Here is a 20006-nt window from a genome sequence, read left to right on the forward strand (position 1 = left end):
CTGACAGCCGCCCGGGCGCCTGCAAACCAGTGAACTGCAGCACTGGTGCACCGGCACCACAGAGCAGCTCTGGTGATCCATCACGCTGCAGCTTCCACACACACAGAGAGAGAGAGAGAGGGAGAGAGAGAGAGAGAGGGAGAAGGAAACTACAGCCACTCGATCACAGACACACATGTGCACTGACACACACAGGAGCTGCTCACCTGAAGAATGTGACAAAGAACTGCACCAGGTCCATGAAGTTACTGTGCTGGGAGAAGGCGATCTGTAAAACACACAAACAGGTAGAGAGAGAGAGAGAGAGGACAGAGTCATTAACGAGGCAGGACTGAAAAACAAGGTCAGCGTTGTGCGGTGGAAGGAGCCGGGGCTTTAGAGCCCGGTCGACCTTGTAGATCTGACAAAAGGAATGGAAATGAGCCAGAGAGATAAACGCTGCACCTGCTGCACACAATGCCACACAACGACACATTGTGTTTGTGACGTGTGCGTGTTTTTACGGTTTCCGTGTTGTCAGCGTGTGTTTGTTCCTCTCGTGGTTTTGTGTTCGCGGCGTTTCTGGAGCTTCACGAGTTCAGTCACGGTGTCGGGATGAGACATATCGAAGGGTTTGTGCGACTCTAACGACCGGTTGGGTGTGTGTGTGTGTGTGTGTGTCTGTGTTACGCACCACACGTCTGTCAGAGCGGCAACACAACAGCTTGCACGCGCAAAACCTTCCTGCACGTGTGGGCAGAAATATTCAGCATGTAATCATCACAAGAGCAATCGTGCCAACAGCATCCTGTCTTAATCAAGGTTGCCAGGGGTAACATTGACTGTGCCGTACCCCCCCTCCTCCCACCACTACCCTCAAAACACACACAGACACATTTCTGCAACGACACAACACTGCCCCTCTCTGGCAGCAGGCAGGTACTGCGTGTGCCGCCCCGAGCTGAATTCCCCTCACACACTTTCCTCCGAGGTGACACCTCCGACCAGAACTCATCATCACCACCGCTGCTGCTGCTGCTGCTTATTATTCCTCAGCAAAGCAGGGATTTGCATACAATTCCACTGGAGGAGGAGGAGGAGGAGGAGAAGAAAGGAGGAAAAAAAAAGAAGACAAAAGCCGGAAAACCCAGCTGTGTGCATGTGTCGGATTAGTCCATGAATACTTAATATGTGATCAAGAGTTACAATATGTGCAGAGGGTCAGAACGTGTTTGAATCCACAGCGACTTGATACCAGAGCAACATGGGGCCGAAGGCAGCGGCCTCCGTGGGGGGTGGGGGGGGGGTGGGGGGGGCCCGGGGTCTAATGCACTCGTGCAGCCGGCGCCATCTGGCTCGCTAATGTGTTGCTGTTGATTACTGTTGAGTGCTGAATCCTCGGTGTGATAATTTCTGCTCCGGTCTGTTGAACAATGAGGAGAAGTTCAGGTTTTACCAGTGAGACTCAGAGATGGATGTGATCGGTGAAGAGCTCGGTGGGAATCCAACACTGAAGGTGGGGGGGTGAGGGAGGGGGGGTACCAACACTGACAAGATCCGGTGACTCATGTCAGTCAGGGCACAAATCCACCTTGAAAGACAGTAAGTAAAGGATTTGTCTGTTTTTAGTCCAACAAATGATTTCTGGTCTCATTAGATCTATTCTTTGGTTTGGTCTTTTTAAAGTTATTGCTTTGGGTTTGTCTTAGTTACCGTTGCCAAGGAGGAGGAGGTTATGTTTGTTGGTTTAAGGTTTATTATCCAAAAGCTGCTGAATGAATTCCTTGGTGGAGGGAGGAGGTGTGAGAAGAAGACGCCTGATCCAGGATTTTTCCATTTCTCCAAAACTATGTTTTATGAAAAATGACAGATTTACAATATCTGACCACTTTCCTCTTTGTTTCATATCCCTCCTATGAGAACATGACAGCTACGTGCATGTATCCGAGTTCCATTCGATTTCTATTATCTTGTACAAGAGGCTTTAACCCCAAATCAAACTTTGAGAGTTTTAAAGCTTTAAGGAAAACTGAGAACAAATCATCACCACATGTTCCAAAAATTAGACATTCAGTTTCTTTTCCATCTGAACTTTCTCTTTCATCTGAGCGGCTGGATTCAGACATATTGAGGTTCCAGTGACGTGAAGCAACACGTCCGCCTCTGCTCTCCCTCGACCTGGCTTTGTTAGGGGGGGGCGTGTCAGACCAGCTAATAGATGTGAATTATGCAAATGTTTGGCTTTGTGCCGTAACGTGACATCGTGAAAGGTGCGGAGGTGTTTCCACAGCTTTCATGATTTCTGTGGAGGGGAGAAAAGCTCCTTTATGAAGACTTTTTTTTTTTTTTTAACTTTGTCGAACCTTTAGAAAATATAAACACAGCCCTGCATGTTCCTCCACTGAACAGAACAGAGACATTTCTAAATTACCCTCGACGTTGAAGTCAGACAGCGAGTCAGGAAGTGGCAATTAAGAGAAAATGGTTTGAAGGGATATTTTACATTCGACATTCGTGAATGTAAACGGAAGCGTGTGGAGCTGTGAGTGACAGGGATTCTTTTTACATATTTATTATTAACGATTCATTTATAACTACAGGCGTATCGTTCTCCGGTGTCGTGACACCACAGCGCCCAACGAGGAGAACGCCAACTTCCCGATGATGTGTGCTTTGGCGTCGTGTCACAACAGCAGCGCTCAATTGTGAGAGAAGACGTGCGATAAGAGTTATTGTGGTAATCTCAAGTGTCAGCCGTGTGGCGTGCTCTGCCAACGGGGGGGGGAGGCTGGCGGCGTGAGGCCCGGGTGGCGTTCTCGTTACGGGCCCAGCAGTGGGTGACTCTTTAGGGGCTGAGGAGGATCTGTCAGCCGCCGCCGGGCGTTAACACGGGAGACATTCTGCTTTTAATGGCTTCTGACGGGAGCGTGCCTATGTTCCCACAGCCCAATGTTCCCGAACTATGTTCCCACAGCCCTATGTTCTCACAGCCCTATGTTCCCGAACTATGTTCCCACAGCCCAATGTTCCCACAGCCCTATGTTCCCACAGCCCAATGTTCCCACAGCCCTATGTTCCCGGACTATGTTCCCACAGCCCAATGTTCCCACAGCCCTATGTTCCCACAGCCCAATGTTCCCACAGCCCTATGTTCCCGGACTATGTTCCCACAGCCCAATGTTCCGACAGCTCTATGTTCCCACAGCCCTATGTTCCCACAGCCCTATGTTCCCACAGCCCAATGTTCCCACAGCCCTATGTTCCCACAGCCCTATGTTCCCACAGCACTATATTCCCAAAGCCCTATGTTCCCACAGCCCTATGTTCCCACAGCCCTATGTTCCCACAGCCCAATGTTCCCGAACTATGTTCCCACAGCCCTATGTTCCCACAGCCCTATGTTCCCACAGCCCAATGTTCCCACAGCCCTATATTCCCACAGCCCAATGTTCCCACAGCCCTATGTTCCCACAGCCCTATGTTCCCACAGCCCAATGTTCCCACAGCCCTATGTTCCCAGGGCCCAATTTTCCCACAGCCCTATGTTCCCAGGTCCCAATGTTCCCACAGCCCTATGTTCCCACAGCCCTATGTTCCCAGGGCCCAATTTTCCCACAGCCCTATGTTCCCAGGGCCCAATGTTCCCAAAGCCCTATGTTCCCACAGCCCTATGTTCCCACAGCCCTATGTTCCCACAGCCCTATGTTCCCAGGGCCCAATGTTCCCACAGCCCTATATTCCCACAGCCCTATGTTCCCAAAGCCCTATGTTCCCAAAGCCCTATGTTCCCACAGCCCTATTTTCCCAGGGCCCTATGTTCCCACAGCCCTATGTTCCCACAGCCCTATGTTCCCAAAGCCCTATGTTTCCACAGCCCAATGTTCCCACAGCCCTATATTCCCACAGCCCTATGTTCCCAAATCCCTATGTTCCCACAGCCCTATGTTCCCACAGCCCTATGTTCCCACAGCCCTATGTTCCCACAGCCCTATGTTCCCAAAGCCCTATGTTCCCACAGCCTATGTTCCCACAGCCCTATGTTCCCACAGCCCTATGTTCCCACATTTCTAATATTCATTACAAAATTAGGCCCTATGTTCCTACAGTTCCCACATTTCTACCCCTGCCTGGTAGTTAAGGGTTCACCATTCCGTAGCTGGCGATTTGAAGGATCTAGCTAGCTTCCACACTCTCTTGAGCTCAACAACCCTAACCCTAATTTTCAGAAAAATCGAGAAATGTGGGAACATCGGGACTAATTTTTCAAAATAAATCTGGGAACATAGGTCTGTGGGAACATAGATCTGTGGGAGCATAGGGCCTAATTTTCAAAATTGTCAGTGAAAGTTCCACGTTGGTGTTTCTGAAGGAAGGGGCGTTGTTATCAGTGAGAGAGAGAGAAAGGGCCGAGCAACAGGTTCCACGAAGAAGAAGGAAGGGATCAGAGTTTCCAACATGATGGAGATGAAACATGTGAAGGTGGATGTGCTGGTTCCAAGTTTGTCAATTACAGATCTTTCTTTATTAAAGTCATTAGTGACGACTGAGAGGAAACAGATCAAACTGCAGCCAGAGCCACACGAGGGATTTGTTGATAAAATGTATGTAATTAACATATTTTTTAATGTTTAATTGAAGTTGTGTTCTTCATTACGCATTATATCTTTTTATTTTAAATTTTCCTGGCAGATAATTTGATTTAAATTCATGCAGCTGGCTCTAGTTTGTTCTGCCACGATGCCACAAGCTGGCAAAGCCCCAGTGTTTCTGTTTCCTTCTCTCTCTCTCTCTCTCTCTCTCTCTCTCTCTCTCTCTCTCTCTCTCTCTGTGTGTGATCAGCACGAAGACGCACCCATCAGGCAGCCATGCATGTCCCAGATAAACACTACACAACACCGAAACACTACACAACACAGATACACCGCCCCGGCCCAGCCAGCTGATGGCTGCAGCTGCTGCTCCTCCGCACCGGGGCATTAAAGTGGAAGCTGTTTCTAATCTCTACCACATCACGACATGTTCACTAAGGCACGGAACAGGAGATCACAGCTCTTTAATGTAATTAGGCTGGGATTTGCCTTTCATTACAAACATCATTAAAATCAAATCTATTCTTCATCAAGAAAGAGAAGAAGGAGGAAGAGGAGGAGGGAGACTTCCTGTCGGCTAATCTCGGTGCAATCGATTCTGCTTTGATGATGCGATCTGCTCCACTGTGATGAAGTCGTCACTGGATTCACTTTGACCAGCGAGTCCAAAGGTTTTCACTCCAACATCTGTGCAGTTTCTTTACTTGAGGAACATTAGGGTGAAAAAATGAAGCTGCTGCACTGTTCAGCTCCGTGGATAAAATAATATGCACTGTTATTTCAGTGCAACACATTGGGGGGGGGGTGTGAATGCAACAAGTGGAGTCAGTGCAAATGGAGGAAAATCAAATGGTGTGCGTGTGTGTGTGTGTGTGTGTGTGTGTGTGTGTGTGTGTGCTGTTCCAACGCTGCTGCCGACCACGTGAAGGCAAACAGAAGCAACCTTGAGGTGGTGTGTCGGAGAGAGGGTGGGCGGGAGGAAGGGAGAGAGAGGGAGAGAGAGAGAGTGGGAGAGTGAGTGGGAGAAGGCTTAGCTTGCACACAGGCCTCTCTGAATCTGAATGCAGCATGTGTTTCAACTTAACATTCCACTTTGCCCTTGCTCTTTCCTCGGCTGCTGTTTATGAACAGTCCAACAATCCGCCAACACCGAAGGATCAACCGCCTACCATCACACAAACACACACACATCTACACACACGCAGACACACACAGTGCCACAGTGCAGGAAACCAGCAACAAAAGAAAAGACATCACGAAGAAGAAATGGAAAAAAAAGTCTGGATCCGAGTGGAGGAGCAGCGGCAGGAGAAGAAAGACAAACAAGTGGAAGATGTTACCTCGCTGCCGAAGGTAAAGCTCCATGAGCACAAGGAGGGAGAACCACACGCTAGCAGACCTGCGTGCTTTAGATTCACAGACAGAGGTGATCTTCTACATGATCCCACCCAGCGGTGCAGGAGGGGGGGGCGGACCAGAGGAAGCTGAGAGGAGCTCGGCTGTGGAGCTGCACCGGTGACCTGGCTGGCAGCAGCTGGAGCCGTGGAGCCGAGGAAACTAAACAAGCCTCCACAAGGCAGGACGTGGAGGGATGGAGGGATGGAGGCAGGGTTTCTCTCTCCTTCGGGAGGAGGGCGGAGGGGAAGGAGCTCGCACAGGGCAACCAGTCAAATCACTTCCAGAACTGATTGGAGAGGGCAGCACGGCACACAGAGGCCGGGAGCAGAGGGTCACACTCTGTGGAACCAGCACCAGTGAGTCCTGTCGCCTGTCGAGCTGCAGAAACTCTCCAGGACCGACTGTGCATGCACACGTATGATGAGAACTGTGATAAAAGTCCAATCCACCTCTTCAGCTTGACAATATAGCTGGTGGATCAAAAGCAATTCAGTTTCAGCTGCCAAATATGACTTTTAATCCTGTTTTCATAGAATCAAATGAATATCGGCTCCTAAACGGTGGAATGAGCTCCCCATCAACATCCGGACATCAGAAAGTTTACACATCTTCCGCCGCAAACTAAAAACACACCTTTTCAGACTATACCTTGAGTAAAAAAATGTACAAAAAAAAAAAATGACTAACAATTTTTGAAACTAACAATTTAGAAGCACTTAAATGGCACTTTCTTATAGCACTTTGTAGTTTTGCTTTATTCTTGAAGAATTTGTACTTTCTTGATTCCTGTTCTTGGTTTGTACCCTCGGGGTTGATGCACTTATTGTAAGTCGCTTTGGATAAAAGCCTCAGCTAAATGAAATGTAATGTAATATAAAAACCAATGGGGAAGGCCGGGTTTATGACCTGTACCACCGCCAGCCACCAGGGGGCCGATCAAGACAGTTTGGCTTAACTTTTGGGAGCAGCCATGTTTATTTACACGTGGTCAGTTTAAAAGTGTGAAAAGAAAAGAGATGGATCAGAAAGATAAAAACATGAAAGCATGAAATGAGTCCGACTTTGACCAAAGAGCTTTGACCAATATTTAAGAAAATAATCCAGAATGAATCAACCGAGTGAAACCAGTCGGCTCCGATTCTGCTGCGATTGCGATTTTCCTGAACACTAAGTTATTGTGTTAGCTCGTCTTTGTGTAAGCACTTTTACACTTTTAATCCTGTTTTCATAGAATCAAATAAATCATCAAAACCAATGGGGGAGGCCGGGTTTATGACCTGTTCCACCGCCAGCCACCAGGGGGCCGATCAAGACAGTTTGGCTTCACTTTTGGGAGCAGCCATGTTTATTTACACATGTTCAGTTTAAAGTATGACAGCGATAGAGATGGATCAGAAAGATAAAAGCATGAAATGTGTCCAACAGGTTTTTACTTATTTAAGAAAATAATCCACGATGAATCGACCGAGTGAAACCAGTCGGCTTCGATTCTGCTGCGATTGCATTTTCCTGAACACTAAGTTATTGTGTTAGCTCGTCTTTGCTGCCAGCGTACAGCAGGCGGGGGGGAACTGTTGAGCTCGTGGTTCACCGGGTGCAGCGGCGAGTGTAGCAGCACCACGACCAGCGAGCAGCGAGCGGGGGGGGGGGGGGGGGGGGCGGGCGCACACAGAGCCCTATTCACAGCGCCTGCCACCGAGCCACATCACCACACTCAGGGCAGGAAACTGTTTCACCCCCGCTGACCACACTTTAATGGCCACTGCCAACATTTCACATTTTGACATTTTACGAGCCAACTCCTTTGGTTTTGTAAAGAAAAGTGGCTGTTGAATCGGGGGGGGGGGGGGGGGGGGGGGGGGCTGAGGAGTCCCAGTAAGAACTGACCACAGCCTCACTGCTCCTCTGAAAGAACTCATGTGGAACCAGGTTTATATGCAAGTTGCAGATATTCAAACAACCTTGTTGGTAAAAGTCTCTGTTGTCTAGTGTTTGTGTTTCGGATGCAAGTTTCAAACACAGAGGAAAAAGTGCTTTGCTAAATATCGTTATTCACAAGCACAAAATATATCTATATTTGCACTATTGCACACAATGGAACTATTGTTGTTTTTATTTTTTCTCTTGAGCTGTATATATATATGTTTAGATATATACATTTATTTTCTATTTTAAATTTTTGATATTCTATTATTATAATATTATTATATTTTATACTATTTCTATTTTATTTTTTTGGGTTGTAATTACTAATCTCTACAATATCATGACATGTTCACTAAGGCACGGACCAGGAGATCACAGCTCTTTAATGTAATTAGGCTGGGATTTGTAATATTATTGATAATATTATTATATTTTATACTATTTCTATTTTATTTTTTTTGGTTGTAATTACTTGAGCATTGCTAGAAGAGAACCTGGGATTCAAGCACTTCATTGCCTGTGACTGCTTCATGTTATTGTTGTGCATTTGATAATAAAAATCTTGAACCTTGAATCTTGAATATCTACAGGTTCCTGTCCCCGGAGAATGCAAATTATTACATTTATCGGTTCTAAATCTGGTTTTACAGAAATGATGATTATTTCCCCAGGAGTGGATATCTGAAACTACACATGAATGACTTTGACTTCCAAGTCTTTCATGGAAGAACAAACTTAGTATCAGGCGTTGTGTGTGGTGGTGATCTGAAGCTTACCTGGATCTTGATGGGCCAGGTGAAGTTGCTCACGTAGACGAAGAACGTGATGTTCGGGCTGTTGCGGAAGTCGAAGTTCTCGTTGGAGAAGCTGTCTTTGAACTCCTTGATGTTGCTCCGGGAGATGATGGGGATCTCCTCGCCGGTCTGAGTTCCTGCTGAAGGACGGAGAGAAGAACAGAGTTGGAGACTGTTAATTCCTAAAGATCATCAAATATGAAAAGAAGCATATGCCCATATTCCAAAGGCTAGATTCAGCGTAGTCTTTGGCGTTTTGCCTCGTGGTTGATTGTGTGGTTATGGAAACATTTGGCAGGTTTTGGTTTCAGCAGCGTTAGAGAGAGAGAGAGACCTACCACTGAAGCTTGTGGCCCAGGTGATGTTCAGGTTGAAGTTCTTGGAGGCGTTTATGAACATGTCCAGATCCCGGTTGGGCTGAGGAGGAAGAGAGGAGACACAACAACCATCATCATCATCATCATCATCTTCATCTTCATCATGATCAGCATTGGTCCAAATATCACAAACTGATTGATAAAATCAACACCAGGTAAAAAGCCTGCTCTGCCCCCCCCCCCTCTGCAGCTTCAGTTCCCTCTGCAGCTGCACAAACAGAAACTGTCTTTCAGGCCAGAGTCAGTTTACACAGCTAATGGAAACGGAATTAGCAAAACAAATGTTTGCGCAACAAATCAGTGACGAAAATGAGATCTATTAAAAATACGGCGAGGAAGTGATATCAGCTCCGATCACGTCAAACCGGAGTTTATGAAAACTTAATTAAAGATCAGGATTGATTGAAAGACAGAGTCCGTTAATGATTGATTAGCTTCTCTCACTTTAGTGGAGATGTTTCATTTCTGAGAATCCATAATTTAACATCTAGCCGTCTTAACATTTACAGAATTAAATAATAAACATATTGTAGTCATTGTTAAATTAACGATCAATTAAAGCATTTTGAAATGACAAGAACATTTAGTTTCTAATGCATTTATATCAAATTATAGGAAAAAATGAAATATTCACCATAAACATCATCTCCACTCACTAATTATTTTATTATTTTTGCACAGCTCTCACTGACAAAGGGATCAATTCAGAATTAGTTGGGGGGGGGGGGGACCATCTGGGATATTTCCTCAGATCCTCGTGTTTCTGTTTCATCTGCAGATGTTGCAGCAGGTAAACAAAGCTTGTGTTAGCTGTGGAAACATCTGTGTGCTGGTGAGACGAGTGGAGTTCACGCTTCACATCACACTTCAGTCGGATGTCGTTAATGTGTGTGCGTGCGTGTGTGTGTGTGTGAGACTTGTGCTGGGGGAAGTGTCAAAATAGTTGTACTCAGTTGTACTTCACTTTTTTTTCACTGGTACTTTCAGCTCAAATAATAAAAGATACAAATGGAGAAGTGTCCTACGAAGGAACTTTAGCAGTTTCACAATAGACGAGGGCTGAGGAAACAAAATCATCATCATCATCATCATCATCATGTGGTGTCGACTTTAACGTCTTTAATCCTATCACAGGTGACAGCTGCTGTGATGGGGGGGGGGGGGGGGGCGTTCACTGTCAGAGACGTACCTCCTCAGGCGTGGCCACGAAGTTGATGGCGGTGTAGTAGCGGTCGTCCTCCTGCGACAGGCTGAAGGTGAACTGGTAGTCGATGAGGAGCGTGTCTGTGGGACGTGATCAAGTTGTGGGTGTGGAAGAGCGTGCAGGGGATTACAAGAGAAGAAGAAGAGGAAGAGGAAGAAGAAGAGGAAGAGGAAGAAGAAGAAGAGGAAGAAGAGATCCATTAGTCCAGTTTGAAAGTCACACAGGAATAGATGAGATATCACAGTTTAAGAACAGAAAGTCACACGTGTACTCGGAAGGTTCCATCCACCACTTTTCTTTCCACCTTCTCATGATCTGGAAACTTTTTAAAATCCATTTCTCATTCTCTTGCCGACGTTATTGACCTGCAGAGGAAAACTCATTTCCTCTGTCACTTAACGGCCACACCGGCTGCTGCAGCCCGGGAAGCTCAGACGCTTTCTCATGCTGCTTCAAATCAATGCAGGGAAATAACATCTGCAGCCGATTCAAAACCAAAGGAAGTTCAACGTGCAGGTGGAATGGCATTGAGATTTCATACCTCCGAGATGCATCTAATGCAATGGTAAAGACATTTATAAAAAAAATTCTGGATTTATTGTGTTAATCCCTTTAGTGATTATGCTAAAAAAGAAACCAACAAGCTAAAGGACGGAAGCAAACACACAAACCCAGTAAAGATAAAAAGTAATATATAAATAATTTAAAAAAAAAAGAGGAATAACATCTGCAACCGATTCAAAACCAAAGGAAGTTCAACATGTAGGTGGAATGGCACCGAGATTTCATATCTCAAGATGCATCTAATGCAAAAATGCAATGTTAAGACATTTATTTAAAAAATCTGGATTTATTCCATTGCCTGGATTCCCTAAAATAATGTGTTCACCATTTTTTGTGTTAATCCCTTTAGTGATTATTCTAAAAAAGTAAACTAACAAGCTAAAGGACGGAAGCAAACACATAATCTCAGTGAAGATAAAAAGTAATATATAAATAATTTTTAAAAAAAAAGGACGAAAAGCAAAGTCTACACAGATAATATTTGTTATTTTGTTTTGCTAAAACGTTCTGAATTAATTGCAATATTAATTAATACGATTATCAAGAGAGTTTACCCATTTTCTACTGATGTTATGAATGAGAAGAACTTCCTGAATTTACAGTCATATAAAACCAGCGAATCCAAGACTTAAACTTTTCTATAAAAGTGGAGAAAAAAAACCTTAAAATATATATATAAAGATAAAGTTCAGGTTGTTGATAGAAATATCTGTTGTGATCAGACGAGTCAAAAAAAAAAAAAAATGAAACCACATTGAAGGAAATGAGCTGATGCTGGACTGTAGCCGGTCGACCTTCTTCTGTGTTGAGGGGTCAAGTGTTTGAGAGCCGTGAGGACACATTTTATTTAATCACCTATTTTACAATCTGTTCTATTCTCCTTCTCCACAGCTGAGAGGAATAACAACGACGGGAGACTAATCTGCAGCGTGGACCCCGGGATCGGCGCCGCAGCGGGGGGGGAAAGAGGAAATCAGTCCTTCAAAGCTCCTCATTCTTCTGAGATTCGCTTTCATCTGCGATTCCTTGTCGATTCCTTTTTTCCAAAAAAAAGCGCCGGTTTCTTTATTTCTTTAAACATCAAACTACTCCAGACCCGCTTTGATTCCGGAGCCATGTAACTGTCTCGTCATTGACCCGAACAGGAAGAGGAGTCGGGCCTCACAGGTTCTTCTCCCAACCCGCCCGCTCTCAAGTTGTTAATTGGAATTCCACTTACAGTAGCATGTTCCTTTAAGGGGGTTGCCTTGGTAACGGTTCTCCACTTCACACCTGAAAGAGAGAGAGGTGTAGGAAGGATGGGGAGAAATGGGACAAGAATAAAAAATAGGGGGAGAGAAAAGAAAGGAAAGAGAGCGACAGAAAAGAAAGAGAGGGAGGTGAATAGGGACGGTTAAATTGAGTGGTAAATTCTTGCCTCACACAGAAGAGCAGCGAGAAAACACAGTGGACTCTTGACTTTCAATCAGCGAGAGCGAGATCACAATGAGAGGAGAAGAGAACGAGGTCGAGTGAAGAGGACGAACATCAGGCACAGCGACAAGAAACCTCAGGGATTTAAACTCTGTACAGAAAAGACCCGATGTCGTTCAGTTGTGAAACACTATCTGGAGTTGTAACTGGTTTTGGAGCCAGTTTGGTAACTAAAGCCTGGTTTTGGAAAATATTAAGAAACAGAGCTGCAAGCGCTAATGAACAGCTGCTACTGTAGTTTGCCAAATGAGAAACTCAAAACACGCTGGACTCGATGGGTGGAAGAAGCTTTTCTTAACATCTCACTCATGTTGGCTTGTGGCCTTGCAGGTGTAATTATTCACACACAAAAATAGTTTTCCCTTATTTTGAAACTTGCAAAAACACTTTTAGAATGACTGAATGGTCTCATCAAACCTTTGCTCACGTCAGTTCTTAATAGGGTCAATTATCTTGCTTTTTTTTTTTTTTTTAAGGAGAAGTCTTCAGCTCATATTCAGGCTGATAATTTGTATTACTCGAAAAGCTTTATATGCTCTAATGCTCAGAAAACACGTCACTCTTCTAACACTGTTAATTTCTGCAGCTCCTCTTCTCAGCCTCCGTCTCAAACACTGCTCTGATTGGCCGACTGGCTCGTTGAAACACAAATGTCGGCCTCCACTCTCGCTTTACCTGGAATTGTAAGGGGGGGGCGTGCCTGGCTAGCTTCTAGCGAGACATAATGCGAATGTGGAAGTGTGACACCTAATGAGGCGTTTCAATAACTTCAAGCCTCATCTGCACTGCAGCGGATATTTCTCCTTCCATTTAAAAAAGAGTCTCCCTCCACACGCCCTTCAATTTACTAAATATCTTTTTCTAGACGAAGAAACAATACCAACCGCCAGTAGGTGGCAGTGAAGTCTACATCAACGATACGTCAAATATTGTTTCTAGCGCATGCACATATCAAACTCTTAAAACAGTGTTTTCTCGTGTGGAGGCTCGACTGCAGAGGAAGAAGTTGGTTTTGCAAAAATATCCACATTAGTGTGGACAGGAGCTCGGGAGCAGAAAGAGATTTCATATTCCTAAAGTGATTCGTAAACAGTTCTCAAGTCAGAGCAGCGATGAACGTAGTGTCTGACCAGTCGGTCCCACTAACCGACAAACTGCCTGATGGGTAATCACATCCACAGAGTTCAGACTCAGGTTCCTCCCACAGTGATAAAGAGCCATTTGAGGAGCCTCTGTATGAACCTGTAAGTACCACTCCAGTGTGCTATCTAAATCTTAGCATGTGGTGTCACTAGTAATGCATGTGATGGACTAAAAGAAGAAAGCTCCTCATTCTCCCTCCAGGCGGATTTTTACTGCAGAGACATTACAGTTACAAGGTTTTTCTTAAAAGTGCCAACACAGCAGAAGAGAGGAGAAGGAAATGTGGGAGTGCAGAGGAGGAGGAAGAGGAGGAGGAGGAGGAGGAGGAGGGATGAGCGTCGTTAAACTCACAGGTGGCAGCGATCCCCTTTGATGCCCTTGGTGGTGCAGAAGCACTTGCCGTTGTTGGGGTTGCACATGCTGGCGTGGCCGTTACACTTGCAGGCTGAACAAGAGAAGAACAAAAGCAACAACAAGCAAATTAAAGTTAAGAAAAAAAACACACGTCAGCTCCTCTTATGTTTAGTAAAACTATAAATATCTTCTAGTATCTAAATATTTTACCCTACGAATGGAATATAAATTATCCAATTGAAAGGACTTTTTTTCACATCACCAGATGCAGCCACATGTTCCCAGTTCACCGTATCTCACCCAGATATCAGAAAAGTTATGGAAAATGTGCTGTTTTAAGTTCAAGTCTGAAAGCAGCTATACAACCAACATTTTTATTCAAAATTAGTTATCAATGTTTGGCCAAAAGGGCGATTGGTACCAGGTGGAAATAGGAACTAAAACCCAGGCGTGTTATTGCTATTAGATCCATTAGCTAAGAATTCAGATCAGGCAGGATGTTCTCCCTCTGGGTTTAGTCGTCATTGCTGAGATTTGCTTTAAAAATCCCCTTGTTGTCCACAGAAGTCGGCCTTTTCAGAACCACACCCCCAGACCTCAAGACTGACAGATACTCAGAAATCCGTTCAACGTAGAGTCATAATAATCGTGTCTGAAACACTCATTCCTCAAGGATCGTCCCTGAAGAGAGAAAAGAATCCAATCCAAATGTTTGGTTCCAGAGCCGAGGTGAAACTAACCACGCCCCCTCTCTGCTGAGACATCCCAACATCCCAGATATCGACTAGGAACGGTGGTTTGGGGGGTGAAATTGCATATTGCAATTTGACACTATTCACTATTTTGTATTTTGCATTTTGCATTTCACTTTTTACTTCACTTTTTATATCTTTTATCTTTTATATATTTGTGTATAGATATGTTTATGTCTGAATAAATGTTACTTGGTATAAATATTAGAAAAAGTGAGTAAATAAGAAGTAAATAGTGAGTAAACGTAAATATATATTGTTTTTTATTGTTTTTCTTATGTGTGGTGTATTTATTATGTTTTTAGGTTTCTATGTTCATTGTATGCACCAATAACCAGAGCAAATTCCAGGTAGGTGTAAACCTACTTGGCAATAAATACCTTCTGATTCTGATACGTTGCTCATATTTTGCATCAATGCTGTTTATTTTATTTATTTTTAAAGAACGAGCCTCCGGGTGGTAACAGCTGCTGGATGTGAAGAAATCCTGTGTAACAGCTGTTGAAGCAATGAATAATAATTAATGTACAAGTGTTTATCTGGATCATTTGTATATAACTTCCTTTTTGAGGGATTGAATTCGCTCTCTTTAATATTCATAATGCGTTAAATCAAGGTTAGGATTCAGATGTGTGAATGTAAAACACGTCTGTGAAAACCCAGAGCAGCAGTTTGCTCTAGAAACAATGAATGTATAAAACTAACAAGATGAATATATGCAGAAATACTGGTTTATTGATTGACTGTCACTGACTAAGTACATGTATACACGCACCTGAAGGCCGTGTGAGGTGAGAGGTAAAGAAAATGAGTAAAAGTAATACATAGGTAAGCTCAATTAAGCTGTGGAAGAACCGGCCGATTGATTTGTTGTCCGATTGACTGACCGTCAGCATCAGAGTCAATCTGTAACATCCCAGGGGAACGCTTTGCTGCGCCGCCAGGAATCAGGAAAATGGCCGACATAAAACTGAACTGTAAAAACACCGGCAAGTTAAATGAAGCCGTTGCACGCACGGAGGCTGACCGGTGGATTTACTCACGCTGGCAGCTGCCCCCGTTGGTGGGATCTCCGTAGAAGCCGGAGATGCAGCTCTCGCAGTGACGGCCGCTCGTCAGGTCCTCGCACTTCTCACACACGCTCTCGTTCAGGCACTGACTGTGACCGTTACACTGACAAGCTGCGGAGGAGAGGAAACAGAGAAAAACACTACGTGAGCATCACACACAGGGACACTGGGACACTGGGACACTGGGACACTGGGACACTGGGATAATGTACGTTAGATGTACAGTGAAGTGCCTGCCAGGTTTATTTGTGGTGATTTAACCTGATACATCTATTAAACTGAGACTGGTAACAATAGCCACTGCAGTTTATTGGGAAGTGCATCACTCAACGCTGGTGTAATTACAATTACATGAGTACAACAATCACTGTGAACATCTGCTCCTGTGATTCTGTGAGGTTGTGAGAGGAGTTTCATTACGGGAGCACTGAGATTTCATATCTCAAGATGCATCTAATGCAAAAATGCCATGTTAAAAGAAACAGCCGATTCAAAAGATGCATCTAATGCAAAAATGCCATGTTAAAAGAAACAGCCGATTCAAAACCAAAGGAAGTTCAACATGTAGGTGGAATGGCACCGAGATTTCATACCTCCGAGATGCATCTAATGCAATGGTAAAGACATTTATAAAAAAAATTATGGATTTATTGTGTTAATCCCTTTAGTGATTATGCTAAAAAAGAAACCAACAAACTAAAGGACGGAAGCAAACACACAAACCCAGTAAAGATAAAAAAGTAATATATAAATCATTTTAAAAAAAGGATGAACAACATCTGCAACCGATCAAAACCAAAGGAAGTTCAAATTGTAGGTGGAATGGCACCGAGATTTCATACCTCAAGATGCATCTAATGCAAAAATGCCATGTTATAGACATTTATAAAATATTTCTGGATTTATTCCTTTGTCTGGATTCGGCTAAAATAATGTGTTCACCATGTTTTGTGTAAATCCCTTTAGTGATTATTCTAAAAAAGAAACCAACAAGCTAAAGGACGGAAGCAAACACACAAACCCAGTAAAGATAAAAAGTAATATATAAATAATTTAAAAAAAAGGATGAATAACATCTGCAACCGATTCAAAACCAAAGGAAGTTGAACTTGTAGGTGGAATGGCACCGAGATTTCATACATCAAGATGCATCTAATGCAAAAATGCCATATTATAGACATTTATAAAATATTTCTGGATTTATTCCTTTGTCTGGATTCGGCTAAAATAATGTTTTCACCACGTTTTGTGTTAATCCCATTAGTGATTATTCTAAAAAAGAAACCAACAAGCTAAAGGAGGGAAGCAAACACACAAACCCAGTAAAGATAAAAAGTAATATATAAATCATTTTTAAAAAATGATGAAAAGCAAAGTCCACGCAGATAATGTTTGTTATTTTGTTTTGCTAAAACGTTCTAAACTAATTGCAATATTAATTAATAAGATTATCAAGATAGTTCACCCATTTTCTACGGATGTTATGTATGAGAAGAACATCCTGAATTTACAGTCGTATAAAACCAGAGACTCTGAGTGTCTCCTACCTGGGCAGTGGATGAAGGACCAGTTGTACTTGTCCTCACTGGGACACATGCTGGCGTTGAGGGCGGGCTGGGAGCTGGTGAGCGGCCCGGGCAGCGTGGAGGGCGCCGGGACGGACGTCTGGAAGGGTCCGCGGTACGAGCCCTCGATGCACTGGCCTTTGCCCGTGTTACTGGGGTCGGTGCACCAACCACAGCCGGGCTGGTCCAGGCACTGGCCACACGTTCTGTACCCGGAGCAGTTCTCCGCTGAAACACACACGACGCAGGAACAGTTAAAAAACTACACATCTAAGAATACGATATACCCAGAAATATCTCAAAACCATAAGAAAGTAATGTCCAATCTTTCTGAGCGTTTGTAATTAATAACCATCTCCTCCCCGAGCCCCTGGTTCTCTCCACCCGCTCTCCACAGATATTTGTCTTTTTTAATTCCAAACCCGTCTTTTTGTCGATGGCTCTCAGCAACAATTTGTACTTAATTGACCTGATTCTCTTCTGCAGCAGAACCGTGCACCAGCCACAGGCCAAGTTATCAAACCATCATTAATCTCAACTAGTGGAGGCGCCAGAGCGTAATGTGCTCGGCTCAACGAACATTAAAACAACCCAAATATTTCAAATCTGCTCCAGAAACCACGAGTATTTAGAGAAAACTTTACATTTTAGGGCTTTTTTCCATCCGATAAAGTTACATATGGTTGTATCGCCGAGATTATTGATGATAATAACGAGCAGATTTCAGATTTGTGCTTTTACTTTCTTTTCTACATTTGAAAGAATGCACCTCATGAATACTCACTCAGAGGTTATACAGGTTTATTTGTGTTTATACAACATGCACTTGTTGCGACACTTCCACACGTTAAAGAAATAAAGTGCGTTTCTATGGTGGCAACTGCAATTTGGAGTAAATAGAGTAAGAACTGGGAACAGGCAGAGGGAATACAAAGAGAGATTTCTGTCAACATGTTGTGTGTAATCATCGGGCTGCGAGTCTGGAGATTCTGTGGCGGAGCAAACATCACAGAGCGGCTCCCATGACGACATCGATGATTCTTGAAGAGAGAGATTAAAAATAAAGAATCCAACAGCAAAGACGTGTAAAGCTTCTTCTGATTGGTATTTGAATTTCGAGGAAATTTCCTAAAAATGACGAATGTGTGATTTCGGTGCTGAAATCAAAGATCCACTGTGAATAATTAATTATTCATACATTACTGGAAACTTTATCCTTCATGTTTATAAGAAGAAACACTTTTTTCTATCTTCAGCTGACTTGGAATTTATCATCAGATATTAATTCAGAAACTAGAGAGCCGTAAAACTGAGTGAGCGAGAGGAGATGAAACTTTGAAGAAACTGTTGAAATCATGTCAAATATTTTGTTAATTTCTTTGCTCGCTCAAATTAAAAGTTGATTCATAACAACACTCGTTTCAAAATAACAACTAACAACTCGACTATTCATATTTACATGCCCAGGGCCACACATATTAATATCAAGCACCTCGCCACAGGGCTATTAAATAATATCAATAAAAACTCTAATGTTACATTTTATGTTCTAATAAATGTTTTAGCAGGTTTTAATTGTCTGTCTATATAGTGTAAAAAATCCTGAATGAGACTAAATGACTTATAACATCCAACAAGGAGGTTTTGTTTTTTGCTTCGGTCCATTTGTTTGTTTGTTTGTCTACAATAAAACTAACAAACAGATCTTAATGAAACCTGGTGGAAAATAAATAAGAAGGAAATCAATAGATTTTGGGCCTGATCCTGACGAACAGTTTGAGGATTTTTCTTTTTCACTTTCTTAAATATGACCCTTGGTGAAATTTAACCAAATATCCCAGGAAGCCTCACGTGGACAGGAGCTCATGGTGTACCACTCCATGCACTGTCCGAAGGGGAAGGAGGCCACGTAGGCGTTGGAGTCCACGCACTGCTTCATGTTGCTGCACCACATGCACTCCGAGCTGCTGCTGCTGGTGCACTCGCTGCACGTGGTCCTCAGGGCGCACGGCGTCCGGCACTGCTTGGCACTGTGGTTGGCTGTGGAGCAGTCGGATGAAAAATGAAGATGAACGCTTAGATTTTTGAAGCACACGTGAGTCAAAGCTGGCTCCGGCACTTGGAGAACAAAACGTTCGACTACATGAGGGAAACAGAGCAGCTCGTCTGACCTGGATCATCCTCACAAACTGTCTGGGAGAGAATTCTGGTACAAAGCAGCAGAAATACTGTACATTTCTGCAATTTCACATTTTGAAATATGTCTAAAAATCTTCTTCCACTGCTTATAGCTGTGCTACACACATTAAAAAAAAAAAGAAATCTAGAAATTAGTACATAAAGCATTAAGTACTCAAAAGGCACTTCTGGCAAGAATGAGTGTTTTAATATGGGAAATATATTTAAGTGTGTATTTACAGACGTCAGTATTCAAGATTGAAAATCAACAATTACTATATATTATATCACCTCAATATTAACAGCTATGTACCACTTCAGATTGTCCAAACATTTCCTTGTTCTTTCATTCTCATATTCATACAGACGACATTGGTCTTCAAATATATAACATATATATTTCTGGTGGTAGTTACATCTGTATTTACAGGAGATCTACAGCGATTTAGTCCCAAGAGGAACATTCGAATTGAAAAGTCAAAACTGAGTCTTGACCTCTTTCAAACATGATTTCCACTGTAAACTAGTCATGGTTTCATTTAATGTGTTTGGCCTCTTCTCATTTCTTTTGACGGTCATGTAAGACCACGACTGGTCAGAGTCTCTTAATCAGCTCCCAGTATAACTTTCCCATTGCCTC

At 43.4% G+C, this 20006-nt stretch overlaps 1 protein-coding gene across 1 annotated transcript in view; it reads right to left on the reverse strand.

The window, feature by feature from the left end:
• Positions 1–20006, reverse strand: part of atrn (attractin) — a 122017-nt gene that overhangs the window by 63084 nt on the left and 38927 nt on the right. The window contains exons 17-25 of the mRNA XM_061082527.1: positions 19040–19228; positions 17171–17416; positions 15597–15734; positions 13799–13892; positions 12051–12103; positions 10253–10347; positions 9025–9103; positions 8669–8826; positions 207–268 (exon numbers count right to left, since the gene is read on the reverse strand). Coding sequence (XP_060938510.1) covers positions 207–268; positions 8669–8826; positions 9025–9103; positions 10253–10347; positions 12051–12103; positions 13799–13892; positions 15597–15734; positions 17171–17416; positions 19040–19228 — 1114 coding nt within the window. The remainder of the gene's footprint in view (positions 1–206; positions 269–8668; positions 8827–9024; positions 9104–10252; positions 10348–12050; positions 12104–13798; positions 13893–15596; positions 15735–17170; positions 17417–19039; positions 19229–20006) is intronic.

Source organism: Limanda limanda, chromosome 12, assembly GCF_963576545.1.
Source record: "Limanda limanda chromosome 12, fLimLim1.1, whole genome shotgun sequence".
Taxonomy (NCBI): Eukaryota; Metazoa; Chordata; class Actinopteri; order Pleuronectiformes; family Pleuronectidae; genus Limanda; species Limanda limanda.